The sequence below is a fragment of the Schistocerca nitens genome, chromosome 4 (genome assembly GCF_023898315.1).
Source record: "Schistocerca nitens isolate TAMUIC-IGC-003100 chromosome 4, iqSchNite1.1, whole genome shotgun sequence".
NCBI classification, from domain to species: domain Eukaryota; kingdom Metazoa; phylum Arthropoda; class Insecta; order Orthoptera; family Acrididae; genus Schistocerca; species Schistocerca nitens.
The window spans coordinates 985,458,271-985,474,901 of NC_064617.1; the positions used below are offsets into that span (position 1 = coordinate 985,458,271).

The 16,631-nt window shown below is 38.7% G+C and overlaps 1 protein-coding gene across 1 annotated transcript in view; it reads left to right on the forward strand.

Annotated features, from left to right (window-relative positions):
* The window catches only part of LOC126253695 (DNA-directed RNA polymerase II subunit RPB2), an 83,322-nt gene that overhangs the window by 53,231 nt on the left and 13,460 nt on the right, over positions 1-16,631 (forward strand). The window contains exons 13-15 of the mRNA XM_049955221.1: positions 1,702-1,924; positions 10,505-10,749; positions 15,970-16,063. Of these exons, the coding sequence (XP_049811178.1) occupies positions 1,702-1,924; positions 10,505-10,749; positions 15,970-16,063 (562 nt within the window). The remainder of the gene's footprint in view (positions 1-1,701; positions 1,925-10,504; positions 10,750-15,969; positions 16,064-16,631) is intronic.

The following is a 16,631-nucleotide window of genomic DNA, read 5'->3' on the forward strand; positions in this document are numbered from 1 at the left end:
TACTTTATAGGCTTTTAATTATGTTCTCAGGTTTTCTTTGCATTCGCTGGAAATTTTTGTAGAGGTTTAGTTGGGTTTGGTTCTTGCAACAATGGCAAATATAATGCACCTTTCTCTTATTTTTAAGTCACAGATGGAGCATGTTTTGCATTTTTCCAATCCTTCTGCAACAACTCCTGCACTTGGTTCTGCTACATTCAAAACACAGTTACTGGATGTGCGAAGTTTAGGGGGATATGATAGTTAGTTGTTCACTCATTTTTGTCTGTGGTGTCGCCAACAAGTTTGCAAGCTTCTTCAGAAAATTAAAGCAGCTCACCTAAGTATTCTGTTCGTGGGAATTATGAAGGACAAACCCATTCACCTAACTTACGTACAATATGCAGAAAAATAATGACATTGACCATCGTTTGATGGAGCTTTGACGACCAGCAATATTTGTTTTGACCAAATATATTTCTTGCAGAACCTTCAGCTAAAGATTAAGTCTCTACACTTCCATCTTCATCACTTTGCTCACATGTTTCATTCAAGAAATTCACAGTGACAGAACAAGTTTTTCTTCACTTTCACACAGTTTCTATTCTGAATTTTGTTCACATTTACTTTTGTTGTCACCATCTGATTCAATATTATGTACTAAACCATCTTCAGACCATTTTAAAACAGTATCCTGAAAGTCATGGTCTGTAACACAAACAGTAGATGAAGACCCGGCTACGGAATCCATAATGCAAAGTCCCAGCTGCAGTTTCTGAGACCACTAGCACGAACGAAACGGTAATAGTATAGATCCATGTCACGTTCAAGTGGCCACTGACGAAGGAAACTGTGACAAGTTTCATGGAAGAACAACTAGGCAACGTTATTATCTCCTATCCCATCACATTACATTAGCAACAAAGATACTAACGTTCTGAGACACTGCAGCTTAGGCGTGAAGGGTTAAACATTTCTTGAAACATTGTAACTAAGCTACCCAGACAGTTGACATCTGTCTACAAGCTACAAGCATATGCTAGTTCAGATTTTTCAGCATTTGTATAGTGTGATTCAAACAGACCTGTGACCATTTATGTCCCTCTCCTGTGTACGAGGCCATTCCTCTTCAGGTTCCTCAGTGGTTCCAACCTGATCGTCTCCAACCTGATAATCTCCAATCTGAACGAAATTTTGCGCAGATGCTCCTTTGTTTTATTCTAAAAGCTGTGAAAGATTAGAGCTAAAGATATGTACTCGCACAGCCTGGATGGCATTAAGCGTTTAGAGTCCACATTGGTTTCCCATCATTTAAGTTGTTAAGACATATGTGGAGGCAGGCAGGCAGACAGTATTCCCCCCACTCCATGTATTAGTGGAATAGGACAAGGTTCTCTCTCTCTCTCTCTCTCTCTCTCTCTCTCTCTCTCTCTTACACACACACACACACACACACACACACACACACACACACACACACACACACACACGAGACCACTCTCTCTGGCTGCCAAGGCCATTATTCCTCCTGTATATTCCACTGTTTCACACATTGAATACGTATTTTTTGTTTCTATAAATATATATTTTCGTTACTTACACTATTTTACCCCTTGCAAATATATTTTTTACTGCTTGTAATTGCTTGGTATGAAAGTTTATTAAAAGTATTAGATATTATATGTGAAAGATTGTTTTAAATGCTGTTTTTACTGTAATTAGGTGGCAGATGCTTGTTGCTGAGGGTGTGGTTGAATACATTGATACACTTGAAGAAGAAACTGTTATGATTGCAATGTCACTAGATGACTTGCGTCATGACAAATCGTATGCCTACTGTTCAACACACACGCATTGTGAAATCCATCCGGCAATGATTCTTGGTGTGTGTGCTTCCATCATCCCATTCCCTGACCACAACCAGAGCCCTAGGAACACGTACCAGGTTAGTAAAAGGAATAAATTTAATTTACAGGTTTTTATAAATTTGCAAAATATGTGCTGAGATGTGAAATATCAGTAAAGCATACAGATCAAATTAATGTTAACACTTAAAATATTACTGTGCAAGACTTCGTATTATATTTAGTATCACTTATTTTAGTAGATATAGTAGGCCATATTGTTCCTTTGCGGAAACTGTCAGCCACGCACTTCCATGATTAGTACAAAGTGAATGATGGACAATAAGTGTTGGTCACATGGGTTGCCATGCTGATGCAATGCTCTACAAACTAGGATACTTATGAAGGCATTACAAAACTTTTTTGAGCGGTTTATTAATTTGTTCTTGAGAACCAGCATGATATTGTCCTCCACAAACACTTTTATCGGTCACTTGCATGTTTAAAGTCATAATTATATATGATGTAATGACATGGATGGGCAAGAAGAGAACCACACAATGAGGAATGAATGCCACTGTTAATATCTCTATATGTAATATGATCTTAAAGGATGAAACTCACTTAAATATGAATAAAAATTTCTGTGATATTGTTCTACAGAATGAACTTCTTTAAGTTGTGTAAGTTGTGTGCCTGTGGGACCCTGCATTTGTAAATAGAAGACCATACAAAGATATGAAACGGAAGTGTGTTCCTGCTTTTGGTGCAGTGTTGTAAAAATGTACTCAAATGATTTGGGGCGAGATGCAAGTGTTACATAAGAAGCCAAAAGCAGAAAAACTCCTCAGAAAGTGGAGCTTGTTGTTTCGAACCCAAAACAAAACAGACTAGTGTGACCACTTGAAATCTGCTGTGTATTGTGTTTGGGGGACAGATAAGATGATAGCTGGTAGCCTTTACAGAGTGCACTGTAACCCTCAGTGCCAATTCTTACTGTGATTTTTTTTTTTTTAGTCATCAGTATTCTGACTGGTTTGATTCCTTTCCTGTGCCAACTGCATCCTCTTGAAGTAGCACTTCTATTATTTGCTGAATGTATTCCAATCTCTGTCTTCCTCTACAGTTTTTACTCTCTACAGCTCTCTGTGTAGTACCATGGAAGTTATTCCCCGATGCCGCAACAAAAGTCCTGCTATCCTGTCACTTCTTCTTGCACTGTTTCCCATATATTCCTTTCCTCTCTGATTATGTGGAGAACCACCTCATTCCTTATATTTTCAACCCACCAAATTTTCAGCATTTGTCTGTGGCAACTCTCAAGTCCTTTGATTCTCTTCTGCAGTTTTCCCCAAGTCCGTGCTTCACTGCCATACAATACTGTGCTCCAAACATAAATTCTCAGAAGTTTCTTCCTGAAATTAAGGCCTATGTTTGATATCAATAGACTTCTCTTGGCCAGGAATGCCCTTTTTGCCAGTGTTAGTCTGCTTTTGATGGCGTCCGGGCTCCGTCCATTACACATTATTTTGCTACCTAGGTAGCAACAGAATTACTTAACTTCATTGGCTTCGTGACCATCAATCCTGCTACTTTTTATTACTTTCGTTTTTCTTTGATTTACTCTCAATCCCTATTATGTACTCACTGTTCATTCCATTCAGCAGATCCTGTAATTCTGCTTCACTTTCACATAGGACAAGTGTCATCAGAAAATCTTATCATTGATATTCTTTCACCTTGAATTTTAATTTCACTCTTGAACATTTTTTGTTTCAATCATTGCTTCTTCGGTGTATAGACTGAACAGTAGGGGTGAAAGACCACATCCCTGTCTTGCACCCTTTTTAATCTGAACACTTCGTTCTTGCTCTTCCACTCCTAATGTTGATTCTTGTACATGTTGTATATTACACATCTCCCTATACATTACATCTGTTTCTGAGAATTTTGAACATCTTGCCCCATTTGACATTAGCAAATGATTTCTCCAGGTTGACAGATCCTATGAATGTGTCTCAACTTGTCTTTTGTCTTGCTTCCATTATAAACTGCAACGTCAGAACTGACTCTCTGGTGCCTTTACCTTTCCTAAAGCCAAACTGATCATCACCTTACATATGTTCAATTTTCTTTTCCATCTTGTCTGTATTATTTTTGTCAGCAACTTGTATGCGTGAGCTGTTAAGCTGATTGTGTGATAATTTTTGCACTTAACAGCTCTTACAGTCTTCGGAATTGTGCGGATGATATTTTCCTAAAAGACAGATGGTATATTGCCAGACTCATATATTCTGCATACCAATGTGAACAATCATTTTGTTGCCAATTTCCCCAATGATTTTAGAAATCCTGCTGAAATGCTATCAATCCCTACTACCTTATTTGAACTTAAGTCTTCCAAATAACTTTTAATTTCTGATTCTGATACTGGATCCCATTTCTTCTATATCGACTCCTGTTTTTCCTTCTTTCACATCAAACAAGTCTTCTCCTTCATAGAGGCCTTCAGTGAACTCTTTCCACCTGTCTACTTTCTCTTCTGCTTTTAACAGTGGAGTTCCCGTTGCACCCTTAATGTTACTACCTTTGGTTTTAATTTCATTGAAGGTTGTTTTGACTTTACTATATGCGGAGTCAGTCCTTCTGACAATCGTTTTTTCTCTCATGCAACCATTTCAACTTAGCCTCCCTATACTTTCTATTTATCTCATTCCTAAGTGATTTGTACTCCCCCAGAACATTTTTGTACTTCCTTTTTTCATCTTCTGTTACCCATGGATTCTTCGCAGTTAACTTCTTTGTACCTGTCTTCTTTTCCAACTTCTGTAATTGCCCATTTTAGAGATGTCCATTCCTCTTCAGTTGAACTGCATATGGAGCTGTTCCTTGTCACAGTATCCATAGCGTCAGAGAACTTCAAGCGTCTCTCCATTCCTTGGTACTTCGTTGTGTATTGATTTTTCGTGAGTTCTCTCGTATTAAACATCAGCCTACTCTTCATCACTACTACATTGTGATCTGAGTCTATATCCGCTCCTGGCTGCGCCTTAAAATCCAGTATCTGATTCGCAATCTCTGCCTGACCATGATGTAATCTAACTGAAATCCTCCCATATCTCCTGGCCTTTTCCAAATATACCTCTTCCTCTTGTGATTCTTGAACGGAGTATTCACAACTACTAGCTGAAATTTATTGCAGAACTTTTGCCAGTGGAGAGATCATCATGGTACTCTTTCCATTACAGGCCATATGTCCTGTGGATACACAGTGTGTCTTTAATGCAGTGGTTTCCTCTGCATTCTGCAGCCTCATGCTGTTGACAATTGCTGATTCTTCTGCCTTTTTGGGACAGTTTCCTGCCCCAAGAGTAAGAGATTGCCCTGAAGCTCTGTCTGCTCCTTCATTCCCTTTGACAAGGGCGTTGGCAGAATAAGGGCGACATGTTCTGGAATCGCTTGGCCTTCATTGCTAAAAATTTTGAATAAAAAATTTAAGTGGTGGCACGTGGTGCGAACTGGGACTGAGGATGTTTTGATGACTAATCAGATGCTACCCCTAGACAACATTACTGTCTGCACACACTATGCGTATTGTATTGCACAAACAAAACTAAGGTTGGCTGCTTGGTTTGTTTAGCATTCTGCTTGTTTCATCCACAGAATTTTTATCCCAGTTTGGAAACTGCAATACAATGAACTGTATAAAGAACACAACACACAACTCTGTATAAAGAACACAACACACAACTCTGCCATGATTTTCTAATGTTCCATCAACTACTTTGGGTCACAGTGCTAACATGTCTCTGGAATAGATTTTTGCCGGTAAAATTTTCCACATCACCTCTATATCACATTTTCGCATATGATTTTTAATCGGAATGCTTCTTTTGTGTCAGAAGATTATGTGGTGGTCAGCGTTGTGCCATTGTCAGTCTGTTACTGGTTGTCTGTCACAGAAGGTTGCATGTTTCCGTGTAGGAGGATATGAAGCATGTACAAGTGTGTTACAACTGTTGGATTATGTTGAAACAGCCCAAGGCCCGCACTTAATTTTAATGGTTTTTTGTTTTTGTCATCTGTTGATTAGCTAGCAGAACTTAAGAGATTTGATAAAAAAGTTACAGGAATGTTTTAATTTTGCGGGCTTTATACATCAGAGTTGGAAAAAGAGGGATCAAAGAATTTGTGTTACATTTTACTTGAAACATGTAATAAAGTACAGCACTGTGTTTTAAATGTTGACTGTGGCTTTTGGTGAAGATATATGAGTAAGACAAGAGTTTGAGTAATACCAGTGTTTCAAAGAGGTGGTGTTGAAGATGACAACCACCCTGGGTGCCCTGGCGCATCAATTAAGCAACGATAATGTGGAAAAAATAAAGAAAATGGTTCTGGAAAGTTGCGAAATCACCATCGGAGAGGTTGCTGATGATGTTGGCATATTCTTTGGCTTATGCCAAGCAATTTTTCGAACATTTTGGGCATGAAACAAGTAGCAATAAAGTTCGTTCCAGAATTGTTGAATTTCTACTGGAAACAATGTCAGAGAGATTGCTCAGGAATTGCTCCATGAAGTATAGAATGACCCAGAACTTCTAAAGAAGCTTATAACAGGTGGTGATATGAGGACTATTCAGAGAGTAGGGAAGGTTTCCATCTGACGCCGATAAACGCACGCCGATCGTGTATATTTTGATACGTGCGTGCTTGGCAGCTCAGTCGGCATCCATCCGTGATAGCAGGAATGCCTCTGTGCGTCTGTGTGGTTTTTTTTTTTTTTTTTTTTTTTTTTTTTTCAATATTCGAATTTGAAATGTGTGCTGCAATCGAAAATCCTGCCAGTTGTGAGGTGCGGTCTGTGATAAGGTTTTTGTTGGTAAAAATCCTAAAACCTATAGAAATTCATTGTGAACTGTGCAAAGTGTACGGAAACAACGTAATGAGTGAATGTTCTATCCAGAAATGGTGCATTTGGGTTAAAAATGGCCGAACCAGTGTTCATGATGAAGAGAAGAGTGGACGCCTGAGCATTGTTTCAAAGACTTTGTTGTTTGAAATTGACACTCAAAAGCTAGGCTTTGATGACAACGCAGAACTCCAGGCAAGCGTGACTCATTGGTTGATGTCTCAGAAGTCTCAGGCAGCAGAATTTTACGATGAAGGTCTTTTGAAGCTTGTCCACCGCTATGATAAGTGCCTAAGTGTGTTCGGTGACTATGTGGAAAAGTACTATGTCGGTCGCTCTTTCAGATGTATATAATAAAATGTATTTCTTGTACTTAGTTTAAATGCCAAAATGTTCCTTACTTTCTGAATAGCCCTCGTACATGTGTATATGGGTATGAGGTTGGAATGAAGACCGAATTGTCCCATTGGAAACTGCCTGAAGAGCTAGGATCCAAAAAAATTGACAAATTTGATCATTTAAAGGTTCTTCTTGCTGTTTTCTTAGATTACAATGGGATAGTGCATCATGAGGTTGTTACATTGTGGTCATATAGTCAGTAGGGAATACTGCCTGGAAGTTACCGTATTTACTCGAATCTAAGCCGCACCTGAAAAATGAGACTCGAAATCAAGGAAAAAAAATTTTCCTGAATCTAAGCCGCACCTGAAATTTGAAACTCGAAATTCAAGTGGAGAGAAAAGTTTTAGGCCGCATCTCCAAATCGAAACAAAGTTGGTCCATTGTAATATGAGACACAATTTAGGTCGAATGAATGACAATACAGCTACAGTAGTTTGCTTCGAGTCGTAAGCTTAGCAGTTAAGCTTTACCAGGTAGCCATTGCTATGCGTCAGGCGCCCCGTCCATATTTATACGGGTACCCTTCCTTTTTAATGTGCTTCGTCTGGTTTGAATTGATTGTTTATTTTTCTTTGATCTGATAAGCGCCGTTTGCTTTGTTATAGGTGTTTACGTCACTCTAAGCTGAAAATGCATTGCTGTACTGTCATGCATTGTTTGTCGCATTCTGATACTGCATGTTTACAGCCTGTCACCGCTCGCGGCATGGCTTGCTTTTGTGCGCGCTACCACCGCTTACAATTAAAAAAAAAAGAGGAATCATGTCATTAGGGAAACAATGGCAAGAGACTGCTATTTTTGTTACTTACACTGCTGCTTTCTTTGATAATGATCAACAAGAAACAAATAATAGACAGCGTATGATAGAAGATGTTCTGAACGAGAGTTTAGCGAAAATTTTTCTCCATTTGAAAATCTTTGCAGGCGCCTCTTTAGTACGTTACATTCTGCACAGAAATTAGTCATCTTAGATTTAAAAATGTAGTCAATTGCCTCGCTTCATTTCTGACTGTATCACTGTTTAGCATAAGAATAATACGAATATAAAGATGGCATGATATGTATATTCTTCCGCGTTTGCTGTTGTCTCACTCTAGTTTCGTAGTTTATTAGGCAGACAGGATTTAAATGAGATAGCAGCAAACACGAAACAATACATAGTAAAATGTTTATATTCGTATTATTCTTATGGTGAAGAGAATACTGCATGTGAGTCACAATTCATAAAATTTCCAATTAGCAACCATCTCTTCTCCCAGGTAGGAAAAAATTCAGAACGTAGAGTTGGCCATATTGACAAACATCCCAAACAATCTTGCCAGTCGGGTTTTCATAGTACATTGACATGCTGCTACATTCGAAGATGAACAATACGGAATTTGTATTTACTTCGTTGGATAATGTATGAAAATGAAAATGCAGTGGTAGAAACTCGGGGCGGAGAAAAAAGCTCGTCTTCCACCTTTTTTTTTTAAATTTATTTACTGACGCAGAGGTTTTGGCCATGTCATACCAGCTCGCCGCCATGCTGTTTAGAAAGTTATGAACCTTTTCTTTCACTTCATCGTTGTAGCTGAATCGCTGGGACCACAATTAACGCTGACAGGTACTGTGATACTCTGAGAAAACTCCAAACAGGCAATTCAGAACCGGAGAAGAGAAATGTTGAGCAAGGGCGCACACATTCTCCATGACAACACTTGCCCACACATCGCTCGGCAAACCGTTGCTCTCCTGCAACAGTTTCAGTGGAACATAATCACCCACCCACCCTATAGCCCTGTCTTGGTGCCCAGTGACTATCACCTGTTCCCTAGGTTAAAAGAACATTTGGCCAGAAAGCGGTTCAGCTCCGACGATGAGGTGGAAGAAGAGGTTCACAACTTTCTAAATAGCATGGTGGCGAGCTGGTATGACATGGGCATACAAAAACTGCCACAGCGTTTACAAAAATGCATTGACAGGAATGGTGATTGTCAAAAAATAGCCAAATGCTCAAGCTGTAAAATGATGTAAACCATTGTAGAAATAAACAGGTCTATGTACTTATAAAAAAAACAGGAGGCCTTACTTTTGGGATTACCCTCGTAGTTTCTTATATACAAAGTTTGCTGTTAGTCACAGCCTGACAAAACTGTGGTGGTGGTGGTGGTGGTGGTGGTGGTGGTGGTGGTGGTGGTGGTGGTGGCGGTGGCGGCGGCGGCGGTTCTGCAGATGAATTGGTCTGATAATGCAGCAGATTGCACCTGGTAACTATTAACCACTTTGAGCTGAGCAACATATTTCTTAAACTCTGTCTTTCTCTCTTAAGAGAGCTACATATACCCCCTCTCTTCAGTGGGGGTAACTTTCTTTCAAGACAGTTGAAGCCTCTCATGCGTAATCCATGGCTGTGTGAAAAAGTTATTTCTGTCCAGGGCTCAGTATCTCTACACGGTGAAGATAACAAGTAACAACAGCACATTCGGTAAAACTTTTTCTGAGGAGTCAAAGGAAGTCAGAAAATCACATATTTATGTTAGTGTACGTTCTTGTAGTACCTGAAATGAGAATCTATTAAATTAAAAGGAAATCCCTTTTGCATTAAAACCAAATTTGTTGCATATTTTTGAACCTGTAACATGGAGTGTACTGAATTACTGTAAAAATTAACTTTTTACTTGCCTTACCAGTTTGGGATCGTGTGCTTTTTATTGGAGGCAGTGTTTGCGTTAGCTAATACAGTGTTTAAATATAGGTCGAAGAGAATTGTAAAGCAGTATGTGTCAGAAGTACTGGTGCAGCCATATGTGCACATATTGGATTTTTAGAAAATATCTATCTGTAACTTTGTATAACCGTTATTGTGTATGAAAATCATTCAGTAGCAGATGCCACTAGCTCGCTGGTGCATTTGTGCTTGACCTATAGGGGTCTGAACTGAAACCTGTCTGTGGAAGAAACTTTCAGCACCAGAATTTAAGAAGTAATTAAAGAAAAGATAGTAGCATAAATTTTTCACCAAATACAATTCATATCTTGAACTTCTGTGCAGCCTTTCATGCAAGCTGTTGGAATGTGGAGAAGTTTGTTGCTCTGATCTAATGTTCACAAATGCCATTCCCACCCATCTTTGTTTGATTGCAACTGAAATGGATATGCAGGAAAGTTTTACTGACATTGACAATTTGTATGGGGAACATTTCTGAAATTTTATTTTTAGATATTATTTTTCAGTAGTCTCTTCAGTGTTGTCTTCAGTATAGAAAAAAAATCTTTGATCTTGCTTATTTGATAAGCTGTTCAGTAAAATGCTGCATATGTTAACCCTGATTTTATTTTTCTAGTTTTTATGTTTACTGTATTATCTTTGGATGTTTTGTTGCAGAGTGCTATGGGTAAACAAGCTATGGGCGTTTATATTACAAATTTCCACGTAAGAATGGACACCCTGGCTCATGTGTTGTACTATCCTCATAAACCACTGGTTACAACACGTTCTATGGAATATCTAAGATTCAGAGAACTTCCAGCTGGTATTAATTCAGTTGTAGCCATCTTGTGCTACACAGGTTACAACCAAGAAGACAGTGTCATCATGAATGCTTCAGCTGTGGAGCGTGGTTTCTTCAGGTAGAATCTGCTGAATTTATCTACATAATTTTTAAAGTACAAATACTGACTTAAAATGGCCAAATGAGGAGCATCATTTCAAATTGTGTTGTGTGCACCATGATATATTTTCGTATAGTTACTGAAGGAATCTTTCATAGTGTTAAATCAGATTGTCACAAATTCGTATTCTCTAACAGTGTAAGTAGCAACTGAAAACCAGCTGTTTCAAATTGTGTGTGTGTGTGTGTGTGTGTGTGTGTGTGTGTTTTAACACTATATGAAGCTCATTAATTACTTTGCTCCACTTGTTGTACTGAGAATAGGCCACTTTCCTCAACAGTGCTACATGCCCAATAATGACAGTTATCCTTTTCCTTGTGAATTGTGTGTAAGTGAACCACTTTTTCATTTATGGGGGAAGAACTTGCTGTAAGTGGTGATTCAAGTGGAAGCCGAAAGAGGGAAAAGAAAACCAAACATGCACATCTACTTAAATTATCATACAGTAAAGTGATTGAAGTATTGAAGACTAACGTGAATAATTTGCTGCAGAAAGTGTTAGGGATGATTGGAGAGCTATAGAAGATATACATTTCTATGCAAACATGGTTTGTAACTGCCAGTGGGTGCCAATGAAGAAGAAGTTGGTGTGTCAACTTGTGGTTGCTTGGGAGGAGGAGGAGGAGGAGGAGGAGGAGGAGGATTGAAACAAATTTGAAGAGAAACTACTAGGATGGTCATTCTATGAATCAGAATGTGTAACCACACGATTTAGAGTTTGAATTAACAGTTGAACACAAACAAGCATTTAACTAATACAGTATATCATTACAGAATTATAGCAGGAAGATAATGTGAACTGTACATCAAAATGGTTAATGGGGATACTTTTTGTGTATTAACATGATTTTGAATATAATGTTATATATCTAAAAACAAAGATGATGTGACTTACCAAATGAAAGTGCTGGCAGGTCGACAGACACACAAACAAACACAAACATACACACAAAATTCTAGCTTTCGCAACCGACGGTTGCTTCGTCAGGAAAGAGGGAACGAGAAGGAAAGATGAAAGGATGTGGGTTTGAAGGGAGAGGGTAAGGAGTCATTCCAATCCCGGGAGCGGAAAGACTTACCTTGGGGGAAAAAAGGACAGGTATACCCTTTTTTCCCCCAAGGTAAGTCTTTCCGCTCCCGGGATTGGAATGACTCCTTACCCTCTCCCTTGAAACCCACATCCTTTCATCTTTCCTTCTCGTTCCCTCTTTCCTGATGAAGCAACCGTCGGTTGCGAAATCTAGAATTTTGTGTGTATGTTTGTGTTTGTTTGTGTGTCTGTTGACCTGCCAGCACTTTCATTTGGTAAGTCACATCATCTTTGTTTTTAGATATATTTTTCCTACGTGGAATGTTTCCCTCTATTATATGAATATAATGTTAGTATGATATAAATCCTATTAGTCACATGACAGCAAGGAGGGTGTTATGAACACTCTGTACATCAGAATGTTTATTGTGGAAAATTCAATTTCTTATTAAAAGACAAAGTTCTATAATATCAAAAATAATTTGTTGGTTATGTATTTACTTCAGTAAGCATTTTTATTTGCAAATTTTACAAATCATTGGCTCAAAGCATATTAAGTAAACACATTTTCCCTAAATGTGAAGAACACAGATGCAAATTGTTTTCACTTTTTCCTGTTATTAGAAGTAACCTTCCAACACAGCAACTTCAAATTTTACAATTTGTAAAAAATTTCCTGCTCAGGAGTAATCAGTTGTTTTGCTCTGCCTGTAAAATTTGTTTTTTTAACTTAGTATGATTTGAAATGATGCTCTTCAAATATAAATGTGGATTAAACTAAAAATCAAATAAAACACAGAAGTTTCCAATTTAAAATTTTTGCAAACTGTGTTTTAAAACTTAGCAGCTGAAATAATTAGAACTTTAAAGGAAAATTTAATTTGTTAGAGTATTGGCAATGAGGCTTACCTTCTGACATAAGAGTGGCAGTCGGTGGATGTTCAGGTGCATATTAACACAGTTTCTGTAAATAATATGTAAAACGAAGTACTACCTGAAGATATGGGGCTTTAATCTGAAAATGCACAGTTCAGTGGTAATAAAATCATGCTTAGTTGCAGATGTCAGTTTGTTTCTTCACACTTGACTGCTGTGATTGTAGAAAAGTGCGCTATCAGAACATTTCATTAGATGTAGACCTGGTTACTCATTATCAATAAGGAAATATCTAGCTTAGTTTTTATTTGGCATCATCATTTCCATGGGACATGTCTGTTATTCTGCCCTGTAGTTTAAATGGTGCAATTCACACTAACCTTTTCACTTTGCTCAGCGTGTGCAAGCTGCATATTTCCTCAGATACGGAAGTTTTTGGAAACCAGAACCAGATGGTGCCAGATCTGGTGAAGGTGGAGTTTTCCCAATGTCAGTGTGTGTTTTTAGAAAGGGGCACTGTCATGAAGAAACTAGATCTCCCCCCCCCCCCCCCCCACTTCCCCCCTTGTTTCCACAGTATTTACACTCTACTATTTTGCAATTTGTAAAGTAACCAATAAGAATAACGAATTTTGCACCCCAGAATACACTGAGGTGACAAGTCATGGGATAGCGATACACACATGCGAATTGCAGTAGGATCATATACACAATGGCAGTGCATTGGCAGAGCTGTAGTTTCTACTCAGGTGATTTATGTGAAAAGATTTCCGATGTGATTGTGGCCACACAACAGGAATTAAGACTTTGAACACAGAATGGTAGCTCGAGCTAGATGCACGGGACATTCCATTTCAGCCATTGTTAGGGAATTGAGTATTCAGAGATCCATAGTGTTAATACAAAATTTCAGGCACTACCATTCACCACAGATAATGCAATGGCCGATTGTCTTCAATGATGGTAGAGAGCAGTGGCGTTTGTGCAGAGTTACCAGTGCTAACAGACAAGCAATGCTGCATGATATAACCACAGAAATCAGTGTGCGACATACGACAAATGTGTCCATTAGAATAGTGCAGTGAAATTTGTCATAAATGAGCTATAGCACTGGACAACTAATGTGAGTGCCTTTGCTAACAGCACAACATTAACTGCAGCACAACTCCTGCGTTTGTGACCATATCGGTTGGACCTTAGATGACTGGAAAACTGTGGCTTGGTCAGGTGAGTCTGACTTTCCGTTGGTGAAAACTGATGGTAGGGTTAGAGTATTGTGCAGACCCCACAAAGCCATGGACCCTAGTTGTCAACAAGGCACTGTGCCAGCTGATGGTGGCCCCATTAATGGTGTGGGCTGTGTTTACATGGAATGGACTTGATCCTCTTGTCCAACTGAACTGATCATTGATTGGAAATGGTTATGTGCGGCTGCTTGGAGACAATTTGGAGCCATTCATGGACTTCACGTTTCCAAACAATGATGTGTGTGTCAGTGGACCACAGCTGCTCACGACTGGTTTGAAGAACATTCTGGCCTTTTCAAGCAAATGGTTTTTCCATCAAGATCGCCCAACTTGAATCCCATTGAACATTTATGGGATAGAATTGAGATGTCAGTTTGTGTATAAAATCCTGCACCGGCAACACTTTTGCAATTATGGACGGCTATAGAGGCAGCGTGGCTCAGTATTTCTGCAGCATACTTGCAAAGACTTGTTGAGTCCACACCATGTCAAGTTGGTGCACTACACTAGGAAAAAAGGTGGCCTGACAGGATATTATTAGGTATCCCGTGACTTTTATCACCTCAGCGTATACTGTCTGTCCTTTCTGCCAGATGAGATTCACTCAGCCTTTTTTGTAAAGTCTCATCAGGTTTCAGCTAATCATTTGATGGCTGTTTCATTTATGGTGTGAAGGGTTTGACCCGTGTATCATCTAAAGTAACAAAGTGACTAAAGATCAGTTTTTTTATGTGATCTAAATATTCATTTCTACATATGCTCTGTAGTGTAAGTATCCAATAAATGACACTCGTGGGTAATTCCTCTTATGAAATTTACTATAACTTTCCTTCTTGTATGCATATGGGACCAGTTTTATTGCCAGTGATTCAGTTTTGTGCTAGGAACTCGTGTTTAGTTCACCTGACAGAGCAAGGTGGGACACAGGTTAGCACGCAGGACTAGAAATTGAGAGAAGTGGATATCAAAATTCTGTCCAGTCATCCTACTTCATGCTTCCGGTGGTTTTTCTAAACTAATCAAGATGTCTCCCGGACTTTCGAGAAGGGCATAGATCGTTCCCTAACTAAACTTGTGCTCACTCTCCAGAGACGCATTGATGAGACATTTAACTTTAAATCTTCATCCTTTTCATGAATTCAGCTGCCTACTCTTACCTGATAGAATTGAGGGAACAGACTTCTATAAACCTCCATTGGCTTCAAATTTACCGTATTTACCTTAGTTTAAAACGACCCAGACTATGGACACCCCTCTTTTGAATCACAATTTAAAACATTTCCTTGATATAAAGTATCTGCCCAAAAAAGTTATCTTTATTCCTATTTTAAACTTATGCTATGTATTGATTATCTAATTTTTGATAATACAAGGTGAAATAGAAGTGAACAAAAAGAATTCTGGAAGGAAGGTTGCCACTCACCAAATAGTGGAGATGCTGAGTCGCATATAGGCACAACAAAAAGATTTTCACACCTTAAAGCTTTTTGTTGTGCCTGTCTGTGACTCAGCATCTCGACTATATGGTGGGTGGCAACTTTCCTGCTCGGAATATTGTTACATTCCATCCTGGATTTTTCATTGTTTGAGTAAACAAAAAGAACTGATTTACATTAATTTTTTACATCACTTCCTTTACCATTATCATCAGCATTATTATTTGAAACGATCTTCACCTAATCAATGAGGGTCAAAAAAAGATGCGCAACTTCAGGGGTTTTGATTTCAGTGAGACATCAGAACAAGCTGGTTTTCCATAGCGGATTCCTATCTGTATTGATGTGAAAATGTGACTGTATGCCTTCATTTGTTGGTTTCAAACATGTTGTCTACCTGCTGCTCGCTCATTGGCTGTGTTGAATCAGCAGCTGACATAACCCCTTGTGTTTGCTGATTCCTGACTAGAATTTAACCAGCCCCTGCGGAAATGTGTACTATTGCTGAGGAGAGGGTTGGCTGGTATCTAACAGTGCATAATTATAGAAACAAGAATTTAAAGTCAATTGATATATCAAAATCTTTCAGGTCAGTTTTCTTCCGATCTTACAAGGATGCTGAATCCAAGCGGATTGGTGATCAAGAGGAACAATTTGAAAAACCAACAAGGCAGACCTGTCAGGTAAGAGCAATTTTTAGCTCATGTTTGCAGAGTTCCACTTATGTTTTTTGTTATCAGCCGCATGGTGGTTGGGGAGGATAATTAGATCATCAAATTGCTCAAACAATTTGCTTGACTCTCCAGTGTACGTATTAATTTGCCATAAAGTATGCCTGGCATCTGAAGCAGAAAATTCATTTTAATGCACTATTTCCACTTCAAACTTCCAACAAAGATAATAGAATAACGTAGGTGTGCCCATTTAAATATTTGATGTTTGAGTTGGAGTGGCCTAAAGTTAAAAAAACACAGTTAGATGTCAGTCAGTGCTTCTTCTCACTTTGTAGTCAGCCAGAGTAAGATGGAGTCTGCTCAACAGAAGGTGTTTTGTGTGCTGCGGTTTACAAAGATAAAGTCAGTCAGTGGTTTCAGTCCAGAATTCTTTGTCGGCATTTTGGCATTGATCTGTCAGCACCAAAAAAATTCAACATTGGTATCGCCAGTTTGAGACAGGATGCTTGTGCAAAGATAAGAGTCCAGATCAATCTTGCCATACTGATGACATTGCTGAAAGAATTTGACAAATGTT